At 39.6% G+C, this 24,172-nt stretch overlaps 2 protein-coding genes across 7 annotated transcripts in view; one reads left to right on the top strand and one right to left on the bottom strand.

Annotated features, from left to right (window-relative positions):
* Nucleotides 1-507: 507 nt before the first annotated feature.
* Nucleotides 508-24,172, bottom strand: part of LOC131572637 (sterile alpha motif domain-containing protein 1-like) — a 28,200-nt gene continuing 4,535 nt past the window's right edge. The window contains exons 2-4 of the mRNA XM_058825888.1: nucleotides 3,106-3,718; nucleotides 2,116-2,196; nucleotides 508-1,631 (exon numbers count right to left, since the gene is read on the bottom strand). Coding sequence (XP_058681871.1) covers nucleotides 1,483-1,631; nucleotides 2,116-2,196; nucleotides 3,106-3,718 — 843 coding nt within the window. The 3' untranslated portion in view covers nucleotides 508-1,482. The remainder of the gene's footprint in view (nucleotides 1,632-2,115; nucleotides 2,197-3,105; nucleotides 3,719-24,172) is intronic.
* GCNT1 (glucosaminyl (N-acetyl) transferase 1) lies at nucleotides 3,541-22,571 on the top strand. Of its 6 annotated transcripts, none has more exons than XM_058827065.1 (4): nucleotides 3,541-3,773; nucleotides 7,659-7,708; nucleotides 10,295-10,426; nucleotides 10,830-14,116. In XM_058827065.1, the coding sequence occupies exon 4, from the start codon at nucleotides 10,972-10,974 to the stop codon at nucleotides 12,250-12,252; it is 1,281 nt and encodes a 426-aa protein (XP_058683048.1). In that variant the 5' UTR covers nucleotides 3,541-3,773; nucleotides 7,659-7,708; nucleotides 10,295-10,426; nucleotides 10,830-10,971; the 3' UTR covers nucleotides 12,253-14,116. The 6 variants fall into 6 exon arrangements, 5 of the variants coding, with proteins under 5 accessions (XP_058683048.1, XP_058683046.1, XP_058683044.1 ...); XM_058827063.1 differs by having other exon boundaries at nucleotides 7,508-7,708; XM_058827061.1 differs by having other exon boundaries at nucleotides 7,425-7,708.

Genomic DNA, 24,172 nt, shown 5'->3' with positions numbered 1-24,172 from the left:
ATGCTGGACCACTGTCGGCCTTTTCAGAAAAAGAAAACTTTTATTTCCTTAAAACTAGTAAAATTACAAGAATTAGCAGTAAGCACAAGGTTTAAAAAAATTCTCTACCACTTAAACTTTTGACATAGCATAAAAAAATCTAAGCTATTTAGAAACATTTTGCATACTTTATGTTTTCCAAGAAAAAGCCTAAAGCCTGGAGGCAGCTGTCAAATTACAAATGAGATACTAATATCAAATTAGAGAAAGCATGGCTGTGAGATAGCTGTCCTCATTATTGGAAATATATTTGAGCTGTATTCTCCTGCACCATAACTTTGTAAGTTTAGCCACAGAAAACTATTTTTGAAACTTTCTCTATGTAGTTTGCATGTACTTTTTCTCACTGGATTGTTAGTCTTACCACATCAATCAAATATTCATGTATAAACTGATTTCACTCATACCAATCAAAATTCACAGCAAAATAATATATGTATTTTAAACTTCCCATATTTGTAACTTGCTTTTTGTTTATTTTTGTCTTTATTTTGCCTCTAAGGTCCACTTTTTCTATTGTTTTGTCTGTCAGCAATTCCAAAATTGTGAAAAATGTAACTTTTCTTTTGTTTTACAGCTGCCATACAGTCACATCTATCACTGGCTTGTCACATGGCAGAAAGGGCAGCTTGTGGACCCTGTCGTCTTCATATTCCAGACTAAAGAAGAGTAAAAACCAGGCACAAACCCATTTCATCCATTTTTTTCAGGAAGAGTAAAAAAAAACTGTCCATGAATGGAACCACAAGTAAAACACTGTCCTTGAAATGTCACAAAGCAGCACTAAAAACATGATGGGTCTCTGCCAGCATGGTCAGCCAAGGATCACAACCTCTGTAATTATGTCAGTCTATAGAGAACTCTGATGCAGTGCCAGGACCAATTTGCCAGCTAGGCTGTCCTGGACTGCACCAGGTGTGGCCTCTATCAGGCTATGAATAGCCTCAAGTAGAGGTAAAGCAGGTCTGCTCAGCTCAGCAGCAATAAGTCTGCTTTTCAAAGTGCTTTTGTGGTCAGCATTGAGGGCCAGGGCAAAGACTAGGGAAGGGTGTTTTGTGTAGGTCTCCAAAGAAGTTCATTCTCCAGAAGGGTCCAGGGACAAAAGACAAAAGATACAGAGCTACAGTAACTTATATACAGGGGAGGAGCAAGGGGTGGGGTACAAACCATCAACCAATAGGGAAGACTTAGAGGAAGAATTCAAGGCAGGGTTCACAAAACATGGACCAACGAGGAAGCCTGAGGTAACAGTTTACCTAATCTAATGGAGCATCAAATGACATCAACAGGGAAGATTTCAGAACAAAGGTTAGGTACCAAGTAAAACTGACAGGGAAGGTTCCGGATAAAGGGGTAGGGTTACCTTGACTGGCAGGGAAGGTACTGGTAGAAGGGGTTGGGATACAATGATTGATGGTTCGGGGGAGGAGGATTCAACTTGGATTATACTAACGAAACAGGGGGGGTAAGCGAGTGAACCATCTGTATAAGAACCTCAAACTTATTGAAAGAAAAACACACCCCAACAGAACTCCATTTTTCACTTGTGCCAAAGTTGGAGAATAACAGGCTTCTTAATTTCAGTCCTCTACCTGAAATAATTACATGCAGTAATCACTTTAATGCCTTTTTTTTTTCTCTCCACAGAAAGTACTTGTTAGATGGTACTTTGTTAACGCACCAATATATATCCGCTCTAGCTGGTGCCTTTGCATTAGACATCCTTGCATCTGTAGCTTTGTAAGGAAGTAGGGGAGGGTGAATGGAAAACTGAGAGGAAACATCTGCCCCTAATGCTTACCTAATTCATTCTCTTAAGAACACTGGTATGTAGCTCTACTACTTGTACTGTGATTGCAATACTGCAATGTTTTGCAGGCAGCTTAGCAAGAGAACAAATACTTAAATTTACATTATAATTTAATTTTCTAATTTACATCAAAGACCAACAAGACATAGTCACTGTCTATAATCATAAATCATTAGTAATTACAAAACATTACTTTTCATGGGGAAAATTAATAGGAAATCTTGCCCACTCTCTCAGATTTCTGTCTCCTGCTGGAAGCTTCTTACCAGCCTCTACTGGGTTTACAGATGAAAGGCCTTTTTGGCATGGTGCTTCATGAACAATCGGAAGTGAACAGAAGTTCAGCCCTATAAATAAAAGAAACACTAGAAAACCATCGTTTCCCCCCACATCTGTCAGGAAAAGAGGAAAAAGGGAGAACTGCCAAGCTGGCATGCAGCTACACACTAATTCTTTACCCAGCATATATATTTATATATTTATATATTTATATATTTATATATTTATATATTTATATATTTATATATATATATATATATACATATATATATATACATTAAATATTCTCTTGACAATATGATGATGAAAATTTGAGATCTTGCTGTCCATTCCTAAAATAAGCTGTTTGATCCATGTGGTAATATGTGGAGGCAATTCCCTCTTCTGCTTGCAGTGTGTTCCAGTAAGAGCCTTGAAAGCTAATCTCATTTTCTTGTTACCTTCCAGCTTCTTGATCAGTGCAGATGCGGGACCTCTCAGTACAATCTCACAATTGAGATGAGAAATTGCCAGGAAAGTCCACAATTAAGTGCGCCTCCAGCTGCCAAATCAAGCTGTATGCCAGATAATGCATGAGATTCCAAGGAATTCTGGAAACACCATTCAAGCTGCTGCAGGCTGCAGCACGTGGGGCTTTTTAATGAGGCACATGCTCTCTTTGAACTTTTTATTTCCTTGAAATTTAATTTTCTGTTTTCTTTCAAAGTACTTTGTTAAAATAATAAGAGACTTACCCCTAAGCTTCACCTTCATATTTCACAGCTCTCCAAGCCCCGTGTACTATGTTTATCGTCGGGCAGATATTTGAAGAGACAAAGTGAAGAAGAAATCTGAGTCTTCTTCACGCTCTGCCTAGACACGTCTTACTCCTCACCGCTTCAGGTTTCGTACACCGCTTCCCAATGAGGTCTGCTGCCCTTCCACCCCACCCTCCCCTCCGTATCTCGATTCTCCCTCAGGGAGTCCTTCCAGCTCACATGTAGCAGCCGCAGGCGAGTCTCGGGCTGCCGCCTCAGGAGCACCGGTCCCGCCGGCTCCCCATTGACAACGCTCGGCTGCCGCAGCCACACCGGGCCCGCCCAGCGCCTTCGCCCCCGTGGCACCCGGCCCCCAGCGCGCTGTCGTTTGGGGCTGGGAACCACGAGAGAGCCCTTCGATCCTCCAGCAGAGCAGCTGGTTCTGCGTGGGTGCCAACGTTACCGGTACTGCCGGAAGAAGCGTTAGAGCAAGCAATAAAAAAGCAATACATGCATAGTCGCCAGTGCTGCCAGGGCACGGTGTGGGCGAGATCCGGGCCGGGCGGGGCGCGGAGAGGTAGGGGCGGGACCCTGAGCGCGGCCGCGGCGCCGCGGAGGGGCCGGGCCGGGCCAGCTGGACCCACGGGTGTGTGCGGGAGGGGCGAGGGGCCGGGCAGGGACCCGCAGCCCAGGGCAAGAGCCGGAGTCCGGCTCGGGGCCGCGCCCGCAGGGGAGGTGGCCGGGCTGCCTGGCTGCCCCGGGCTGCTCCGCACCTGGGTGCTGAAGGCGTACCGGGAGCGGTGTGATCCCGAAGCGGGTGGCCTGGAGCGTCGCTCTCCGCGGGCGCCGTACCCTACGGAGTAGAAGCCTTGCAGCACTACTTCAGGAGCCGCCGTATCTTCGGGCAGGTGCTGCACTGGAGGGCAGGGAGACGCATCTGTTGTGCCTCTGTCCTTTTCCTCCTTCTTTGCTTCTTTTTTTCCACACCTCTTTTTTTCTTACCACTTTTCCTCTCTCCCCCTCCTTTCTCGCCTTACCTTCCTCTTCCCCCCACCCCCCCTCCCGTCTCCCCTCTTATTTTTGATTCCACTTATGTCCTTCTGCTTCTTTCTTTCCCCTTTTCTTCTCATTTCCCCTTTCCCTTTCTTCCTCTGCTTTTTCCCCGCCACGCCTCCTTTTTCCTTAGTTTGTTTTGTTTCCCCAGTTTCTGTCTGTCTGTCTGTCTTCCCAGCCTCCGTCTGCCTTCTCCCGCGGCAGTGCTCGCAGGTACCCCGGGGCAGGGTCTTGCCCTCCGGGGGGGTGTTGGCTTGGTGTGAAATTGGCTACGGTTTAGGACATACCAGATGCTCCTGAGGTGTTGCAGTCGTAGGTGGTGCTTTTTCTCTCTCTCTCTCTCTCTCTCTCTCTCTCTCTCTCTCTCTTTAACTCTCTGTAACCGGGGAAACCGTGAAAAAAAAAAAACAAAACTTCTTTTTGGTCAGAATAAAAAAGAAGCAGTTTAGAAGGTTGTAAATAGTTTTTTTGTGGCCCAGGTTGGGTGAGAGGGCTGAGAAGGAAGCCTGACAGGAGACTCAGCTATGCTCTGGCACTTTGCCTGCTTTCAGCGTTACTCGGAAAAGTAGACTTTGTGGGAAAGAGGAGTGGCAGCAGGAGGGAATTGCCATTTTGGAGTCTGCTATTTTAAATATAATTTTTAATGGAATATGAGGTATTTGACCATTAAGCTGGCAAGAATGAGAATCAGAAATGGTAGTGAGAAAAGAGGGGACAAATCTAGTTTTTCTGTCTTTAAACTTGAAAATCTTTGTGAAAAATAATGCAGTATTTGTAGCTCAAGTTGGAGTTCACTTACATTGCTTTTGAGAGTAGGTGTATATAAAAGAAAATACTTTCTCTCCTCAATGATTAGCTATTCTGCCTGTAGTGTATACCAGTTATCAGCATAATACCTTTCCTATGAAATCTAAATTTTTGGAGTGATACTTCTTGAGGCCAGGAGAGCCAATAGTTGCTAAAAAACCTGATGAATACCTTTGCCAAATCTGCCTTTTTTTCCTAACATAAACCAAATTCAAGCTAAAGATTTACAGTCTATTTGCTGAAAATATTATGTTTACTGAGCAAAATCCTGCTCTCCAATTTTATTTCCACATTGGAAAACTCACTGCTAGTCTTACTGAAAGATTTGATTTCACTTTTTTTAGTCTTAGTTTTGCTTTGGATTTTAACATAATTCAAAGGTTCTTCCTTTACTCTGGTCCATAAACTTCTGAAACTGGAAAACACCTAACTTTACCAACATAGAATTTCACCTTAGAATAGGTGAAAAAAAGGTAGTGCCACAGAAATGTAACATACCCAGTACTACAGCTGAAGTAACTTTCACTGTTAGGTTTATTTCACAGCTCCAGAGACACGGCTTTTTGAAATGTGGAGCATTATTCTACATGGGATAATTATGGTGCTATTAGAGGAACTGAATAAAACAAACAGAATCCTCATCTTGGAAACTGTGATAGAGTATCTCAGGAAGTTCACTGATGATTCTTTAGCTCACTGATGAGCTGTAACTGTAGATATGGCTTTAAAATGCTGGCTTCTCCATATGGCTAAAGAAAATCCCAGAATATTTTCTATGTTGTGCTTGAAGACAGATCCAAGTACTCAAAAATTTGAAAACCTCTTCCTTCTGCCTTCCTTATGGTTTTATAGATTACATTTCCTGCTATTGAGTCCTGTTATAAAATACAGCATTGTCACAAAATTAGCAAAATTTTTTATGTGGGCATGAGGAGTGTAGCAACTGCTCTCTTCCTGGTGATGTTATAGGTCCTCCTTTAGAATAATGTGAAAAAAATAGGTGTGCATTTCACCTTGAAGTAGCCGAAATTACTTGAGGAACCCCAGGCAGTTCTACCACATGTTAAATTGGCCAACATTAGTTTAGATTTAATGATTTTTTGTTTTCTGATTTATCTGTACTTTCAATGTTAGTAACCTTGAGGTAAAACATATATTTTTGTCCATAAAGTCACAAGCTTCCTGAGGTAGGAGCTGGTCACTGAATGACTTCACCATAACACCTTTACTCTCCTTACTTGAAATTTCCTACTGTTATATCTATCTGGGAGGCCTCTAAGGATGGACAGGACTCAAAATAGGAGTCAGGCTTTGAACTGCTCTGCAGAATGTTTACATGATCCGGTAGTATAAGAGAGTACTAGAGAGGCTAGTAAAACTTACTGCTTTTTCAATTTACAATCTACACAGACCGTATGTTCATGTGAGTGTTACTCATTTTTTGAAACAAAAATACTTTAGTATGTTAGATTCCTAAAAATTGAATATAAGATCTTCAAATAACCTGGAGGTCTGAATTTATTTTCATCTCTCTTTTTTAGCTCTGAAAAAACATCTGCCTACTTTCAGCTACTCTCAGTATTTAATTTCCATGTAGTGGTGGATGTAGCACTGCTAGTCACTTGTGGAGTTTTGTTTAAAGCCGTCTTCCTAGTTAACAAAGGACTGTAAATGTGTTGGGGTTTTTCTGCAAAAAAGGGAGCATATTTTTCCCTTTTTATTGTTTTCTTAAGCACCTCTGAAGGAAAAGCATCTACTCTTACAGAGCGTTGTCAGTTGTAGACAGCTGTGCCTGCATGAAACCCTGCTGCATATGATTTCAAAATTAAGGGTCCCGTAAAGGCTTATGGTAAACTAACTACGCAGCCTAGTCCTCATTTTCATGTAGACTCAAGACTGAACACTACCTAACAAAACAGATACAAGTTCTTTGATTTAGTTACAGGCAAATCTGCTTTCAAGATTGTGCTGCTTGGTGTGGTGGAAAGCTGAGTAAATGACTTCTGTGTCTGGCAGATCTTTGCAGATGATACTGCAGTCCACGCAGTCTGTCTTTGTGTTCATGGATGTGTTTATACAAGCTGCTTACTGCTTTAAAAATCACTTCCCCATCAGAATGCATGTTCTGCATAACTGCAGCTGAATGGAAGCATGGTCATTGTAGTAACTGTATGTGCTCTGCAGCCTTCTGGATATATCTTTGTAACATGTTAGGACTTCCCAGCAAATCCATCTTTGTGGCTCCTCTGGCTGGAGAGCTCCCCAGAGGCCGTCTGGTTGGATCTGTTGTTGCGCTCCTCCTGGCCCAGTGAGTGGGTACCAGAGATGGGAGCAGGGTTCCTCCTTCATGAACAGCACATCGTGGTGCCAGAGCAGAGGTGTGGTGAAGCCACAGAGGTGGCCTGGTGGCCTGGCTACTGGAGTAGCAGTGTCCTGCCACCTCTGCATGCTCACAAACACCCTCATTTGTGGGACCAGCAGCTCCAGTCCAGCCTGTCTGCAAAAAACCTCCACACCGGCTCTGATCTCCCTCCAAGCTGTGGTATATTATTGGGAAAGTGTTTGTTTGGTGTTTTTTTTTTTTTTGTTTGTATGTTTGTTTTGGAGATTTTGGGTGGTTTTTGTTTTGAAGACCTAGGTTTCTCATTTGATTTTGTGTTTACTAGAAATCAAGCTGAAATTATCCTGGTTTTGTTTAGTCATACCATACAGTTTGTGTACGGCAGAAAAGAGGGAAGTGGGCAGCTAACTCGACCTTTGTACTTGCTCCCCAAACTACCAGCAACTGCTGTAAATTTCCCCTTTCAATGATGACTGCTTCAGAAATACAGACTTTTGACTTGAGGAGAAAGCAGTTAAAAAAAGGAAGTGGTTCAACTCAACCTCAGTTGAGAGCAAGACGAAGGCTGCCAAATAAAGCATTTTCTCCATAGCTTTGCAGACCTCCATCTCTCCCACAGTGCAAAGTGCTGCCTCTGACAAGGTAATTCTCTATCTAGTGTGCACATAAGACTATGCAGATCTAAAGCTTACTGATGGTAAAAGCTTAACTGAATGCAGTCTGAAACTATATTAATGAGTGTTCTAGGCTCAGTAAATGTATTAAGTGTATTATTAGATGAAAGGTAACAAATCTTACTGTGTGAAAGATCAGCTTTTGGAATGGGATATGATCAAATTTTAGGACTTTGAAATTGTGAGCATTAACAAATAGTAACTTACTGTTAAAACTGGTCTGAGGAAACAGCATGCCAATGAGAGAAATTTGCAGGGAAAAAAAATCCGCATAAAGATAAGAGCCATGTTAATGTGTAAATGTTTGCAGATCTCTCATTTTGTTATAATGAAAATGCCGGGTCTGATTATTCTGAGCTCTGAACAATAGAGGAATTGCACCCAGCTGGGTATACAAGATCTTTATGAAAGGATTTTTTTTTAATTCTTTATCCTACACTAAACTAAGTTTTCTTAGTTTTCATTCTAAAATGGGAGCAGGAAAGACTTCTTAGCAAGCTTTATTCTTTGAAAATGTTAGAAGGTGAAGGCTGCCATGGTCACTTTCAGTTAAGACTGTCTGCCTCCACTGGAACAGTGATGGCTTGGTAATCTTCTTGAGTGTGTGTTATTTCTCAGTGGTAGTGCTCCTATAAAAACTAAGAATAGGATAAAATAAAAGTGCTAACAACCTAAAGAAAGGATTCCAGTGTCAGCTAAAGTATCACAAATATAACTGTATTTGAAGCACACTTTAAGTTCTAGAAATGTCTTAATTTTTAAGTTTGTAGGCAGAATACAGTAATTGAAGGTTAACTGGTATCACAAGCTTCATCCTATGAAAATATATACCGAATGGACATTATCATATATTTAGTCTCCTTCCTTTGTTAATTTAATATGTGATAAATATTATTTTTAGTGGATTAGATCTAGTAGTGAAAACAAGCAGGACATCAAGTACAAAAGTCTGTGATAAGTTACAAAGCATGTTAAAACATGTTCTAAATTATGTTAATTCTATATTATGTTATTTGATGTCATATTGCAAGCAGAAATCCAGAATTTTGGAATTTTTCTTTTAATCTTTTTTTGATTCAAAGTGTGAGACCTTAGCTATTTCCCTCTGTGTGCTCTCAGCTGAATTGTATACTAGCTCATGGGGCTACTTAAGTTTTAAAATTGAAATTTTCTTCCAGTTTGACTTCAGCGTACACCTAAAATACACTGTGAACAAATGTTTGCCTTCCTTAAAATAAGAATGCAGGGTAAAATACTTACAATTGTAATTCTGAAAACAAAGTACACTTCAGCATAAATCAAACATTTATATAATGCTGTTAGTCACATAAATTTGTGTCTCATTTGTGTCTCTGCCTGCTGTTGGCTTGAAATATAAAATATTTGACTACAGTACTTAAAAATTGCTGATTCCCATAGCTGTGCTAGATGTTTTCGCAGTGTTCCACACCTTCCTCCCACCTACCTCATTCCCCCAGTCAGTTTGCAGTGTGACGGGCAAAGTGGTGGACCCAATGTATGATGCATCCTGGGCAGCATTACTAACAAAAAACTCTGTGATGCCATCCCTTAGTTTCTAAAATGCGTCTGTTCTGATATCTGCGAGTAGTAGCTTAAGAGCCACAGTTTAGGAATTAAAACCTAAAATGGAGCTGGGGTAGCTTAAAGAAAATAGGTGGGAAAAGGAAAAGTCTTACGCTGAATAGCTTATGGCAGAACACAGAAGTGGGCACAGTACATAATTATTTTTCTTAAACAGAGTTTCTTACCAGTCTTTTTGAGTAGCTGTTATTCTTAGAGCTATTCAAAAAGTTGTTCTGAGGCACTGTCTTTTTTCTTGAAAGTAGTAAAAATGTAAGGAACCTTGTATCTCTCAAATATTTTGTATTTCATAAACTTACACATTCATGTTTTGGAAGACATCTGTAGGCTTTTGCATGTAGAGGCTGGTTTGAAATTCAAACCTGCACTAAATTGTTAGGCAGTGAGTTTGTGATTAGATTTGGCATTTGAGTAGCAACGTAAGTTATTTAAGGATATCCTGTTCTTGATCAATTTACCTGCATAAAATAGCACCTTCAGAAAAAAAAAGGCAGCCAGTTCTGCTGTTCTAGAGCACGGTTTTCTCAACAGCTACAGCTTTAGCTGCTGCATAACTGCAGTGATTCTTTTCAGAGAGTACTGAAACAGAAAACAGGTGCTTAAAGAGTAACAGAACTAACAAACAAAATTTACCTAGTGCTTGTGCCGTAAAGCAGAAAATAAAATTGGCTAGAAATCTTGTTGAAATCCAGCATTGCAGCAAACGTCCACATAAAAACAATTGCTGAGTCATAAAAACAAGTGTGTTTAAATGATGGTAATACAACACTGCTGTGCACTTAGATTTGTGCACTTGCAGTGACTTGATAAAATCAGCTGGAGATATGGGTCAGAACTATTGCCTCTTACCTTATAAAGCTATTTCAGCAATCCAGTAACAGTTTTTCTCACAACTGTGAATATTGAGGTGCCCTGCTATAATAACTTTTTTCTTTCTCACACTTCTCATCAGCTCTTTCCTGGTGGTATTTCTAAGTGCATATGCAGGATGTTGACGAGACTATCTCACACAAAAATCTTGAAAGACTGCAGTGGCTTTTTGCCAGTGAGAACTAAAGCATGACTACCATCCAGGAAGTGAGTGGTAAGTTTTAATGATAAAGAAATCTATGTCAACCCTGAAGTGGGTATTAAAAATTCTTGTCAAGCTCTAAGGCATGAATTAACAAGAAATACTTGCTTCTCAGTAGTGTATCTGACTTCAGTTTTATAGATCTATAAAATCTATAGATACAGCTGAATCAGCTCTGTTTTCTTACCGAACTTCAGTTAGTAGCATTAGCACTGTGAAAGTTTCATGAAAGTTGTCTGCTTCTCCCAGTGTTTTTCTAAAAAAAATTGATTAGTTTTTAATTTTCAACAGAATATTTTTGGCTGAACTATTCAGCTTTTTACTGTCACTAAATGAGAATGTCATTATTAATCACTGATTTTTTAAAATAAACTTTTCAGTCTAAGAATGACTGTCATATTCCATTTTATTTTAGGATTTTTCCTTCCATTTCCCTGAACGACTTGCCAAATTCCTGCAAAACGCAAAATTTTTTTCTGAGGTTGTTGAAGCTCATATGAACAGAGAAGGAGGACCTTTTTTTTTTTTAAGTCCTGCAAAGCTACCTGGTATTTGAAATGCTGAAGAGGAAATTACGGTTTTGCCACAACTTGCGCTTTAAGCTTTTCTTGGGTCTAACTCTCATTTTAGTAATAATTTCAGTTTTGAAAGTTAACCAGAAAGAAGACTTCCTGAATCGGAGACATCTGGAGCTAACAAAGGAAGATCCTATTAGCAGTGTTAACTGCACCAAGATTATTGAGGGGGATATAGAAGAAATACAAAAGGTACAGCTTGAGGCATTATCAGTGTCATTTAAGAAACGCCCCAGACTAACAACAGATGATTATATTAACATGACTGCAGACTGTGCCTCCTTCACCAAGACTAGGAAATACATTATGGAGCCTCTCAGTAATGAAGAAGCAGAATTTCCAATTGCTTACTCAATAGTTGTTTATCACAAAATTGAGATGCTTGATAGACTTCTAAGATCAATCTACGCTCCACAGAATTTTTACTGCATTCATGTAGACAAAAAGTCTCCAGAATCCTTTTTTGCTGCTGTGAAGGGAATAGTCTCATGTTTCGATAATGTCTTTATTTCCAGCCAGTTAGAAAGTGTGGTATATGCTTCATGGAGCAGAGTGCAGGCGGACATTAACTGCATGAAAGATCTCTACAGAAGAAGTTCAAACTGGAAATACCTAATAAACCTATGTGGTATGGACTTTCCTATAAAGACAAACCAGGAAATAGTAGAGAAATTAAAAGCCCTTAAGGGTGAAAACAGCTTGGAAACAGAAAAAATGCCAGTTTATAAAGAAGTAAGGTGGAAAAAACACCATGAGATTGTTGATGGTAAAATAAAGAACACAGGCATAGACAAACAGCTACCACCTCTCAGTACTCCAGTTTTTTCTGGTAGTGCTTATTTTGTAGTTAGCAGAAGCTTTGTAGAATATGTACTAGAAAACAGCAAAATACTTAAGTTCATTGAGTGGGCGAAAGATACTTACAGCCCAGATGAGTACCTGTGGGCAACAATTCAGAGAATCCCTGAAGTCCCAGGCGCATTTTCTTCCAGTGACAAGTATGACGTTTCTGACATGAATGCACTGGCCAGATTTGTCAAGTGGCAGTACTTTGAAGGTGATGTGTCCAAAGGTGCGCCCTACCCACCATGCAGTGGAGTTCACATTCGCTCTGTCTGTGTTTTTGGAGTAGGAGACTTGAGCTGGATGCTACGAAACCACCACTTATTTGCTAATAAGTTTGACACTGATGTCGACCCTTTTGCAGTGAAGTGCTTGGAAGAGTATTTGCGGCACAAAGCTCTGTATCTGCAAAAGAACTGAAACGTATGCTGCAGTTAGGTATTTATACAAAGGTGCAAATATTCTACTGCGACATACTTCAACGTGTTACAGCAATGGTGGTGATGCTGACAATGGGTATAATGACTCTCACCGTGTTGGTGTGGTGGTGCTCATGCCCTGCCTTGTCCATGGACAAGGGGGAGAAAAAGAAATGTCTCGAATATGCCTTGTGGCATACTGAGGCTTGGAGCTTTAGGTACAAAATCAGACAGCAGTTTTTGGAAAGCCAACTATTTGGAATATTTATTATCTAGAAGGCATAATTAATGGACTTCCTTTGGCTAAACTGTTTTAAGGCATAGAAATGCATATTGTTAATGGTTATTCTCATATTTTTTTCCCCATGAATGTAATGCTAGCTGGAAGAGATAGATGAGGGGGTAAAAAGCAGCTGGACTGCACTTCATGTTAAGTACTGAAAGATCTCAGGAATATAACATTAGAAATTATCTAAAAGCTGTGCAAAAGGGGATATGCAAAGCCAGCTATTACCATTTTACTTAGATCTGTTTGCTGCAGTTCTGTTACATGGAATTGTTAATCCTCTTGAAAATTTTGTCTTCAGCATGGAGTATTAAGGAATTCAAATCTCTATTTTGTATTCTTAAAGCACCCTGATATTGTGATATATATTGTGTAGGTACTTTATACACTAGTTTGTAATTACATCTTCTCAGGGAAACTTCAGTCTTGTGCCTGATGAGATTTAGACTTGCAATTTTACATTTCTTACTGTATGGGGAGTTTTGCTTTTGTATCCAAAATCACTCAAGCTTCTCAAAACTTAAAGAACTGCAGTAGTGTCTAAATATTACTGATGGAACTGCTGGTTTCTGCTTTCTGTTAAGCTCAACTTGTATTCCAGATTATTTTAACACTAATTTTGGAAAAAATAAAATTATTTTTTTTAATTATATTGTCTCTTCCTACAATTAGAAGTTGTAAATTACAAGTAAAGTCCCTCTGAAAACACCACAAGTAACTCCTCATGATAAAGGCCAAAGATATTTTTACTATGGTTTTCCATACATGACTGAAGCTGCAGCTCCACATTAATTCAGTCTGTGCTTGTTTTGATTTAACTGGTTCATCTGATTTTAATTCCAGTTAGGCCCTTGCTTAGTTTAGCTGCTGCAGTGTGGCACAGAAGCTTGGGCATGAAAGAAGAGGGCACTGTGAAGGATGATATTTCCTTCTGTATCAATTCAGGTTTGTCATGCATAGTTACTGCCAGATGTCTCATTCCTGAGATGGCAGTGGAATTCAAGCATTAGCAATGGGCAAAACAGACTCAGTTTTTTTATTTGTGAACTGGTGCTGTGATTGCAGCCTGTGTTTCTTACAAAAGCAGTTTGTTGTGAAGTTTCTCAGAAGAAACTTAGACATACAGGACTGCTTACTGTTGATCATGCAAACAGCTAGGGAGTCAAGCCGTTTAATCTGAAATGGAGCCTGGTTTTGGCAAGCCCTGCCTTCAAAACCACCTGAAAGTTGATCAGGAAGTTTTTAGAGACTTTCACATTAGCAGGTAATTAAAGCCTGTGAGCAAAGGCAGTTGAGGGAAATACCCCATCTTCCCCACCCTTTGGCTTGTCTCCAGGAATGGTTTTGTAGACAGTTGTGCTTTTTCGCCTTTGCAGAAGCTACAACAAACTTCACTGCATATAGTAGTGGGAATTTCCAGGAAGTCATTTTTAGCAGAAAGCAGTTTTTAAGAATTTGCGCCTAAAGACAGTCTACATGAATATCTTCTATGAGGCCAGAACTTTAAGCCTTCAAAAAGACTGAAAAAGTAATGAAAAATAATAAAATATTCTGTGCACCGGGTGGACTGCTGACTCAGTTGCTTGAAATCTACTTGACAGAGCATTTTTACCCTACCTCTTTCAGTCTTCTTTGTACTCAGTCATTTTTGTAATACAATGAATTCCTGCTTGTATTTATGTTGGTAATAATACTGCTGCTATTGATAGTGAGGATGCTGCTTGATGAGATGCATAAATATCACCCAATATTACTATTTAGATGAAGTCAAGAGCAATCCTGTATATGCTCACTGTATCTTCTGTTCAGAAGGAAAAGAGAGCATTGCTGTTAAGCATACATTTTTCCCTAAGGTAGGGAAGAATTTTTTCTGGGAAAAGTGAACTACAAAAAAACCCACCTCTCCAAAATTGACCAGAGCAGTGACCCTGCTCTGGTGGAATTTAAATGTTCTAGGAAGATGTTTTCATGGGAAGAACTCTATTTCCTGAGCAAGTACTGAATATGCCAAAGGAAATTACTGAATTAATTAAAGGGTATTGCAAGTACACCTAAAGAAAAAACACTTTCACCAGCTATAACAAGTAAAGAAAGCAATCCAGTGTAAATTAGTGTTGTCCACAAAATCAGATTTGTTACCTGGTGAGCAACAAGCCAATAACCACACAGCTGAGAGGGACACATTGATTGCTCATTTCACATCTGTGCAAGCTTGGGTCCTCAGTAGTGTGACACAATTCAAGCACACACCTACAGACCCTCCCTGCTTACTCCCTGTGTTACTTATACACAGAAGTTCAGAGTTTATAACTTCTCAAGTACAGCCTCTCTATTATGCTTGCTTAGTAATTTCCATACAAGTTACATAATCCCAGCTAATTTATACACATGCTCAGGGGAAGTCTTCACATGGATAGGGGTCTTTTTTTTCTACTTGTAGGCACAATTTTTAGTATTGAACATAGTTCATAGTTCAGCTATAGTGTGAAAAATGAAGTTCACTCCTGTAAAATTTTATAAAAGGTTTAATAAAGACAATAAGAGACATAAAATAAAGCAAAGAGTTATGGCTGGTGCCTTGGTGCGCTGCCAAGAGCACACCTGGTATCTTGGGAACACCCTTTTTATCCCATCCTGCTGTGAGGGTTTAATGCAAATTCAAAGCATGTCCCTTCCCTGGTTCCACCTTCTTAGAACATGCTCTTGTACAGTTTTATTTTCTGCTGGTCAGCATTTTCTTTGCTGGTCAGCATTATTCTAGCTGGTCAGCATTAATTGGAGTTTGGTTTCCTTTCTTCTGCAAATGGTCAGTGTTGATAACAGTCCGGGCCCCTCATCCTCCCTTTGAGGGCAGCTGGCCTTCGTATCTTCCCCCCCTGCCAACATCCTGGTACCGGCTTTTTGATAACAGTTTGCTCTCCATTTCCTGCTGCTAACAGCCTGGTTTCCACTGTCCTTCTGTTGGAAACAGCTTGGTCCTCCCATTGTCCTGCCTGTTGGAGTTATCTTGCCTTGTCCGGATGAAACATATCCCTACCGTTCATAATTCCTTTCTAAGCCTATAACTTGCTAAGAGAGAAAAAAATATAGCAAAAGCATATAGCATATAACATTTATCATAATACTTGTGCAAAGCCAATATTTACAACATGAATTCACAACAAGAGGATACATGGGCCTTGAGTATTTTGCCAAGTTAGCAATGTGTAAATAGACGTACATCAAAATCCTGGTTTACTACATTCTTAAAGCTTGTTAGTTCCAGGTTGTGCTTGAGTAAGGTTGCTAACTGCTATCTGTTCTACTGACATAAAACAAAAGCTTGATTTTCTACATCCTTGAAGCTTGTTAGTCCACTAAAGGATGCTGGCTACTCTCTGTTACTCTGGTTAGCTTTCCTTTCTTGCAAATTACACTTGAAAGTGTACAAAGACATTGGATCAGAGAATATCTTAAAATGACCTAAGATAATCTTGGCACATTCCACATTTTGCAGCATTATTATTCTGCGGAATCTGCCAAGAAACTTAGCCCAAATAATCATCATTCTTAAATCAAGCACCTTTGTGGCACCAATAAAACAAATAAAATCTAGACTGTATTCCTTACTGATGTTAGCAGTTCTTTTCATAACTTGTTTCACTTTTCTACTAGATATTTAGAAAACTGGAGTAAAAAAGTCTAATATTAACATAAGTGAACATGAAAGAAAAATGCTTCACCGATACTGCACAACAAGCTAGTCTTAGTGCTGTGCTGAAGACGCTGGGCACTTGTCAGGAATAGCAAAACAGTAGTAGTTAATTAATTGATAAGCCTTTCAACCATACCTACTGAATACAGTAATGCTCTACTGCTGATTTACTCTGATCACCTTCAGGTTCCAAATGAAGGAAGAAGGCAACATACAGACCTGTGCTAAGATGGACAGAGGATAGAGCAGTAGGTATCAAAGCTGTGATGGTGGGTTCAGCTATGGTGCTGCCTAAGTCAAACACCCAGCTTACACCAGCCTTCCCACCATGATCCTGTCATCCTGTGGGCTGCTAGGAGGGAAACTGGTTTGCATTTTGCCTACTGAATAAACTTTTTTTTTTTCTCCTTTCTTTCTTTTTTATTTTTTCTGTGGTTTAAAGCTGGTTCAGTTTCTCAGTTCAGCTGACCAGCATGGCTGGGAAGCAATCAGTAGCCACTGAAATCGTTGCTGAAGTGCCAGGTATGCTAGTCAAAGTCCCTTAACATCATTTAATTTTCCATAGCAGAGCTTTCCAAAAGAGAGCAGTGCATTGAAGACACTGATCTAGTTCAGTCCCCACTTAACACATAAACTTTTTGAGTGGCATTACTAATAGTAAAAACAATTTACCTGTTTACAGATAACTGTGGTAACAAGTAGCCTATATCACTAAGGATCACCTAAAGGCTGAAAGCCTTTAGGATCAAAGGCTGATTTTATCCCAGAAACCTAATACTTGTGCTTTTATCTCCTGCCTGACTGAGGTTTGGTTTGACAAGGGAGCATGTGTTTGCCTCTTGCTTCTTCCTATCAAGCACAAGAAAATGACAGAAAACGTACACTGCAGTTATAATCAAGGTCACCAGTCAGATCACCATTACTTGGTGCATTTTCAAGGGGTCTGACAATTAAAAAGTGATCCAGGTCATGATGTGAATGCAGTACAATATAAAAATAAAACAAGAGGTCATCTGCTTCAACATACATGTACTGTGCTGATCAGGAGGATTCAGATTCAGGTGCTGTTGCCAGTTCTGAATTGCTGCAGCAGTTATTAAAAATAATAAACATAATTTAATACAACTTCTGCAGCAATACTTCGGTTTTTAAATTTATATCTTCTTTCATTGAAAATTATAGTAGTTGTTTTCTTTTAGTCACAGAATAACTAGAAGAGCTAATATTGTAGGGAGTACCTCTTCAGTAAATTTAAATAAGGAAAATTATGAAATGTAAAATGGCTTCCAAATATCAATACCATTCATCCTTAGCTTAATGTTTCAATAATCTAGACAAGTTTCCATAGTTTTCAAATTATCTTTTCAATAGATCATTTTAGTGCATTTTAATTCCCTAGATTACAGTGTGACAAATTAACAGTAACCTGCTTTTAACAAACAACAGCCTTGCAGGTGCCTTAACAGACATGAAAAGCAATAACCTTTAGATTATGTTCTTCATCTGAAATCAAGCCAGCAAACTTTATACAGATATACTTATTCAGTTTTTAAGAATCTAACTGTTGTTGCTGGAGACGAATAGGATCACATGAACACGGCTCAGGGTGTGGTGAAAGAAGAGAGAACTTTATTTCTTCTCTCAGAATTTATAGGTTTCTGACCACGCCCAGGGATTGGATGGTCAGGATAACACCTTCCTAACTGCACTAGCTGTGAGAGGTGTCCATCAAAAGACGTGTATCAGAAAGAATGTACACATATCTATGTTTACAGTTACTGTCCTAGGAAAGTTTTTAGAAAACGATGTCAGCAAGCTCAGAAAACTGAGTTTTCAGGGCAACATCTAACTAATCTGATCTTTCAAGTTATTTAAATATGTTACTACTATCTTTCTGGAATATTCTAATCTTTCTGTTTTATACCTGAAATGAGTTAGTTTGTTACTCTGCATACAGATAATGGTTTGGATTTTTTTCATCTTGGTCCCCCCTTCCTTCACCACCCCCTCTCCCCCCTTTCTTTTTCCCCCCCCTTTTCTTTTTTTTTCCCGTTCCCTTTCCTGGATCTGACAATTCTTCATACGGATGTTTGTGTTTGCATTGTCTGCCTTATTTGCAGTGCCGTATATACACAGCATATTCAAAGCAGGAAATATTCTGCTCCGTGCCCTCATTTAAATACTGTGCCTCTCAAACTGAGGTTTGGTGCTGGAGTCTGAAACATGGTTGCATTTTTCTAGGATCTGCCAGTATTTGTTCTAGTTTGTCTGTTTTCTATATCTATAATAGAGCTTGACAAGAGGATAAGAACACAACCAAATCCTTGAAGTAAACCAGAATATTTAAAAATATATTGTTTTCTTTAAAAAAACCCTGAGGTTCTCAAAGTTTCCTAAGGAAACCACTAAGTTGTGTAAAAGATTAAAAAAATCCTGCTAAGAACGTGTCAGGATGGCTCTTGGGCAGATGCCATCTTTTAAATTCCATGTCACATATTCCAAGGCAGGATGCTGGAACTTTTTCTGACAGATACAGATCTAGCCATATTTTAAAGAAAAAGTATTTCCTCTGGGCTTGGAAACCTAGGCCTTCTGGGAGATAGAGTCATATACAACTAATGGTGTTTTGTTCTGTACCATGAAAACATATTAATCTTGCATATCTTAATTAAAAAAAAATAAATTCAGGGACATGACCCCCTTCATTCTCTCATTTAAGCAAGCAATATTTCAGGAATATTTTAGTAGAAAATGTTTTAATTACTAAAATCTTCAGTATCTTTGATGAAGTTAGTTTGTCTGCAATCAAAATCCTTTATCTCTTTTTCTTTCAGACAACTTGCCTTTGCTACACATGGGAGTGGGGAGCAGAAATTGTCATAAGGCTTCAAAGTGTAATTTACTGACTGGTGTGTGATAGGGAAAGTGAAAATTGTGGCATAGCATCAACAGTTATGAGTGAATCTTTAGTATATTTTGGCAACAGCTGTGTGAATTCCAGCATTAGTGATGCTGGAAATAGAGACTTCCCAGTGTTGATGTGAAATCATGATAGTATGGAAAATGTACTAGAAGAGTGCACATGACATGTCTGTAGGTCATAACCTAGGCTCATAACCTCATTTAATAACAGACTGCTGTTAATTAAACATTGCTTTCACTAGGCAGTTAAATCTTAATTACCGCTTTGAACCTCTAGATTATTTGGATGATTTCATAGTATCTCATCTAGAAGCAGGAGTTTAAATGTTGTTGACAATTTTGAGTTAGTCCAACCCACCCTTTAAGCCTTTTCAAGTTCTGCAAAAATAGCAGACCTGTTTTTAACAACATACCAGGTGATGTTACCCACGTGGCATGTCTTTGCTGGGCCTGCAGAACAAGGAGGTGCTCTCAAGAGTTAACACAGGAGACACATGCAAGCCTTGTATCCTGGCACATTCAATTCCTGTTGCTACATGGGCCCCCAAGAGCAGAGGGGATTTGCTTTTACACCAGAGCAAGCCCAGGTGAGCCTGTATTGGGACATTGAGGGCAAAAGCATTTATTCTTTCTGCTGTGCCTGTGGCACTGTAGCACTGAGCAGCTGTTGCCTCTGAGATACATACATCCTTAACAACGAGACAGCAATGAGAGAGCAATGAAAAAAATAAATATCCAGACCACACAATTAATTTATATCTTCTTCAAGCACTTCTAATAGAAGGCAAAACACAAGTACCACACATACTCTTCCCTCCCTCTCTTCTTCCTTCCTCCCCACTAAATTTAAATTAAATAGCTGCCATGCCAGGAAATACAGCGAACAAAATGTTTCACTGAGATAATGCCCCTGCTCTCTAGGGCAACAGACCTTTGGAGAGCTCTTGTTCTTTTCAAATGACCAAAATCAGAAGAGCCAAAGAGAAACTTCACTTTGATTTCACAGCAATTACTCAAAGTGTTTTCCTTTGCTGCTTTTTAAGCTTTGCTGCCTGCTTGTGTAACTGAGGGCACAGAGAAGGAGGTCTGTTCGTCCAGTCTCAGTATCTCCCATCTCACAGGCTTTCTCCTTCCTTAAAACACAAGACTTCTCCCAACCTTGCCACCTTGATTTGGAATTTCCTACCTTTACTCCTCCTGCCATTATCTGTGAAGAGAGGGCACATGTGAAAGAAACAAGAAGAGACCTTCTAAGTGCTACTTCAGCTGGCCAAGGTACAAGGTGAAATTCCAGGGAAACTACTTTCGGATGGATTAGATCTAGCATGTGAGAGGTAACTGTTTCTCAACTTGGTAGTTATTTTTTAGCTTAAATTTTTGTAAATTCAGCATCCTAAACCCTCTTAAGAGTAATTGCTTTGTATGTCTGCCTTTTATGTGTTTGGCAAACACATTCGGCTAGGGTTTTATTTTTGAAATCACATTGTTTTTACCTATTAATGTATCAAAATCTGCTGTCAATATAGAGGACTTTTGCTCTTCTTGACCTTTGAAGGCTGAATTTTTACTAGTAGCCTGAAGAATCTTCAGAAAATTCTAAATCTCCCAGTCTGACAGTGCAGCCATGTAATTCATGTACTTCAGTTAATTTGGATGAAACTATGAGAACAGAAACTTACTTACATCAACTGAACATCTTTCTAGCATTAAAATAGTCATACATGGAAATTTTTATATGTGGGAAAATCCTCCACAAGGCTACTTTCGCCATCTAAAGATGAATGACACAGAATGGAACAGTCTCTTAAAAAATTGGAAGTATGCTAAAAGCAGAAAACACTGGAAAGTGACAGTCACAGGAGAACAGAATGACAATAAAAATACCAGAACACTTCACATAGTTCTGTCTGAGATGTTACAGTCACTAGTTGCTTTACAGCCAGTGGAGGTTAAAAAGCATATTTGAACCAGCTGCTTGAGGGAGGACAGATGATAAAGTAGTTGGTGGCTTTCAAGGGAGCTGTCAACCTACTTGTGCCTGTGAGCCCAGCTGGTCTGCACCCAAGGGTGCCGAGGATGCTATCCTCAAAAGGCTGTTCCCCTTCAGCTCTGGTGAATCATAGAGACTGGAGAAGGCCCCAAACGGCCAAGGTAAAACAAATGTTGTACCCATCTAAAGGAAGAGCAAATGGAGCAATCTGAGGAACTACAGGCTGATTGTCTCATTTTCAGTCCCAGGGGAAAGCATCTGTGAAGCAAGAACCCTTAGGCAACTACAAGCACACAAGGCAGAAAATGGAGGCTGGCTAAGTGATGCCTGATCTGATGGATGATCATCTGTGACAAAATGATTTGGTTTGTGGACAAGGTGAGAGCAGTAGATGATGCTGGCCTGGTTGTACACAAGCAAGACTTGCACAGAAGGAGGGCAGCTTCAAGGTGTCTGCTGTGCCAACACGGAGATTACTCGGGGCTAGGCTTTTTTGACAATCGTTGCCACAAGTAGAAACAGGAGTTTTCAGCCAGAGAAAGCAGGCATCAAGAACTAAACACTGGGACAGGCTACTTGGAGAGGCTGTACCATCTCTTTCCTTCATGGAGTTCAAAACCCAGTGACACAAAGCCCTGAGCCATGTCTGACCCACACAGCTAAGCCTGCTTTAGTGCATTTAGAAGGAAAGAAGGAAGAGTGCAGTTAGAAGGAAAATGAGTCTGCACTTGTAAAAATCTCAGTTTGGACATGAAGAATCTGCACAAGCAAGTCAATCTTCTTCTATGTATGTCTCTCAGATGCTATTTGGATTTTGGCTACTTAAATATTGTTTAGTAGCTGCAATGATGAAGTAACTTCATCAAAGTAGCTGTGATAATGAACTGTAGGAAAACAAATCTGTTTTCTGTAATTATTTTTATGTGTGCTCCATCTTGCTCCACACGGTCTGTATGTCTGGACTTGAATGGTACTTTTAAAAACAACTGTAAAAAAGGTTTGATACATGTTTGATTGTGTGGCTTGTCATCTCTTTGGGCAGTAGCTGAACATAAAATAGTTTAGACTGAGAAACCACATTACAGAGGCCTTTGATGGGAACTTACTATCTGACATATAGTCTAACAATCCCAAGGAAAATCTTGTCTTAAAATTAGTACATCAAAATATATCAGGGGTGGTATTATTATTTATTTAAAGTTATATAATTAATAATTTATATAAATAATAAAGCCACTATGTGGCCTTATTTATATAATGGCATTGGGGCCATAGTAGTATGAATGGCTTTTGGCAGAAGGCAATATTTGGTTAATGTTTGTTAAATGGTACTCTCTTTAACTGCTGGGGATAAAAAGGGAAAAATAACTCTACCAAAATGATTTCAGTTTCTGCTGAGTGCTCTGTGTCATTTGTTGGCAAAGGTAATGGAAGGGAAAATATGAGTAACAAAAAGTGACCATTAAATGGATTTTTAACATTAACAGCACTGGCTCAGATTCTCTTTCCTATATTTGGTATTGCCAAAACTGCAGGAAAAGACTATGATACAATTCATATTTCATTCTACTAGCCTAGGCTAATTCTTAAAAAGAATTGAAAGCACGTAATATGATACACTGAACAGTTATGTTCAAAATTACATCTATGCCCCACTACACCTCAAGTTAGAGGCATCTTGTTTCCGTCACCATCTTATCTTTGATCCTTTACTTAAACATGTGCATTTGCACGTCTTCCATCTGGCTTGGCCCATTCTGCACAGCCCAGCAACTGACTAGTTTTTAAGTCTGCACGAGGACACATGCTGTAGGCACGCTCAGAAGACTTTCCTTTTCTTCCTCTCCCTGTGTGACAACTGCACAGGCACTCATTTTTTGAAAGAATGAGAAATACATATCGCTGTCTACACAAGAATTTGATCTCTTCTCTGAAGAAGTCAGCAGGTCTATAATTGCTAGTGGATTAAAGACAAACCCTTCTCCATACTATCCACTGCCTTGGCCAGCCCCATGCAGTTGTTAATTCCCTGTGCTGGCTGTTCATGATGTTTATGTAGCTTTGTGCGTCATCTCAGATAGAAAACCAGGAACTTAATGCCAATATCCCTTTGGGAAAACATTTTAAACATGAAACCACAGCCCAGTGTGTACATCTTCACTGATGTTTGCAGATCTCTGTGCAGATACTACATGCTGTTTACATTTTGTGACTGCTAAGGAGGAAGTGTCGCTGTTCTTGTTGGATACCACATTCCTTTCATCTTTCTCTGAGGTTGTGGGACAAACCAATCAACAGCAGAGGCCCACTGCTGAGCTGGGAGGGCCGCTCAGAGTGATCGTAAGCCTCAAGAACTGACACCTGAAGAATGCCAGGCAGGAGAAGACAGGAAAACACAACAAATCAATGCAAGTTACAGGAGCCTGGATTCTGCATAGTTGCAGAAAGGAAAGCTTATCAGCCTCAAAAGGCTGATAAACCTCAGCTGGAGAAACAAATCAACCTTCGCTACCCTGCCTTTTAGACATCTCTAATTACCATATAGAAGATTCTCTATCTATATGTTAAAAATGGCAAAATAAAAATGGTAGAATAAAATTTCAGACTTGGTGTTAAATGAAAATCTGCAAAAAAAAGGATTAGGTTGTTGGATAAAACATTCTCAAATAACACTTAAGTGTATGCCAAGAGGCCCTTGGCATTTTTTCTCACAGAATCGATTCTAGTGTTGCAGTTCAGTATGCAAATCCTGGCTTCAGAGCTGCTCAGCCCACATTACCACATTATTTCTGCCATAAGGGAGTCCAGTTGCTGGGCAGGTTTGGGACTCTGCTGTGATCGAATTCCTGTGGCTCTACAGTGTATTTTATGGAGCTTCACACAGTACATTTTTTTGTTAGACAGAGAACATCAGCAGAGGCTTGCAAAACACAGTGACTTCTAGGGAAATTGAAATAATCTATATTAACTTAGAGACAAAAAATGTCTCAAAAATCAGCTGTGAAAAGCAAAACCAGTGATGAGACAGT

The sequence above is a fragment of the Poecile atricapillus genome, chromosome Z (genome assembly GCF_030490865.1).
Source record: "Poecile atricapillus isolate bPoeAtr1 chromosome Z, bPoeAtr1.hap1, whole genome shotgun sequence".
NCBI classification, from domain to species: domain Eukaryota; kingdom Metazoa; phylum Chordata; class Aves; order Passeriformes; family Paridae; genus Poecile; species Poecile atricapillus.
The sequence above is the reverse complement of the archived record's forward strand: the minus strand, read 5'-3'. Positions and strand labels throughout refer to the sequence as shown.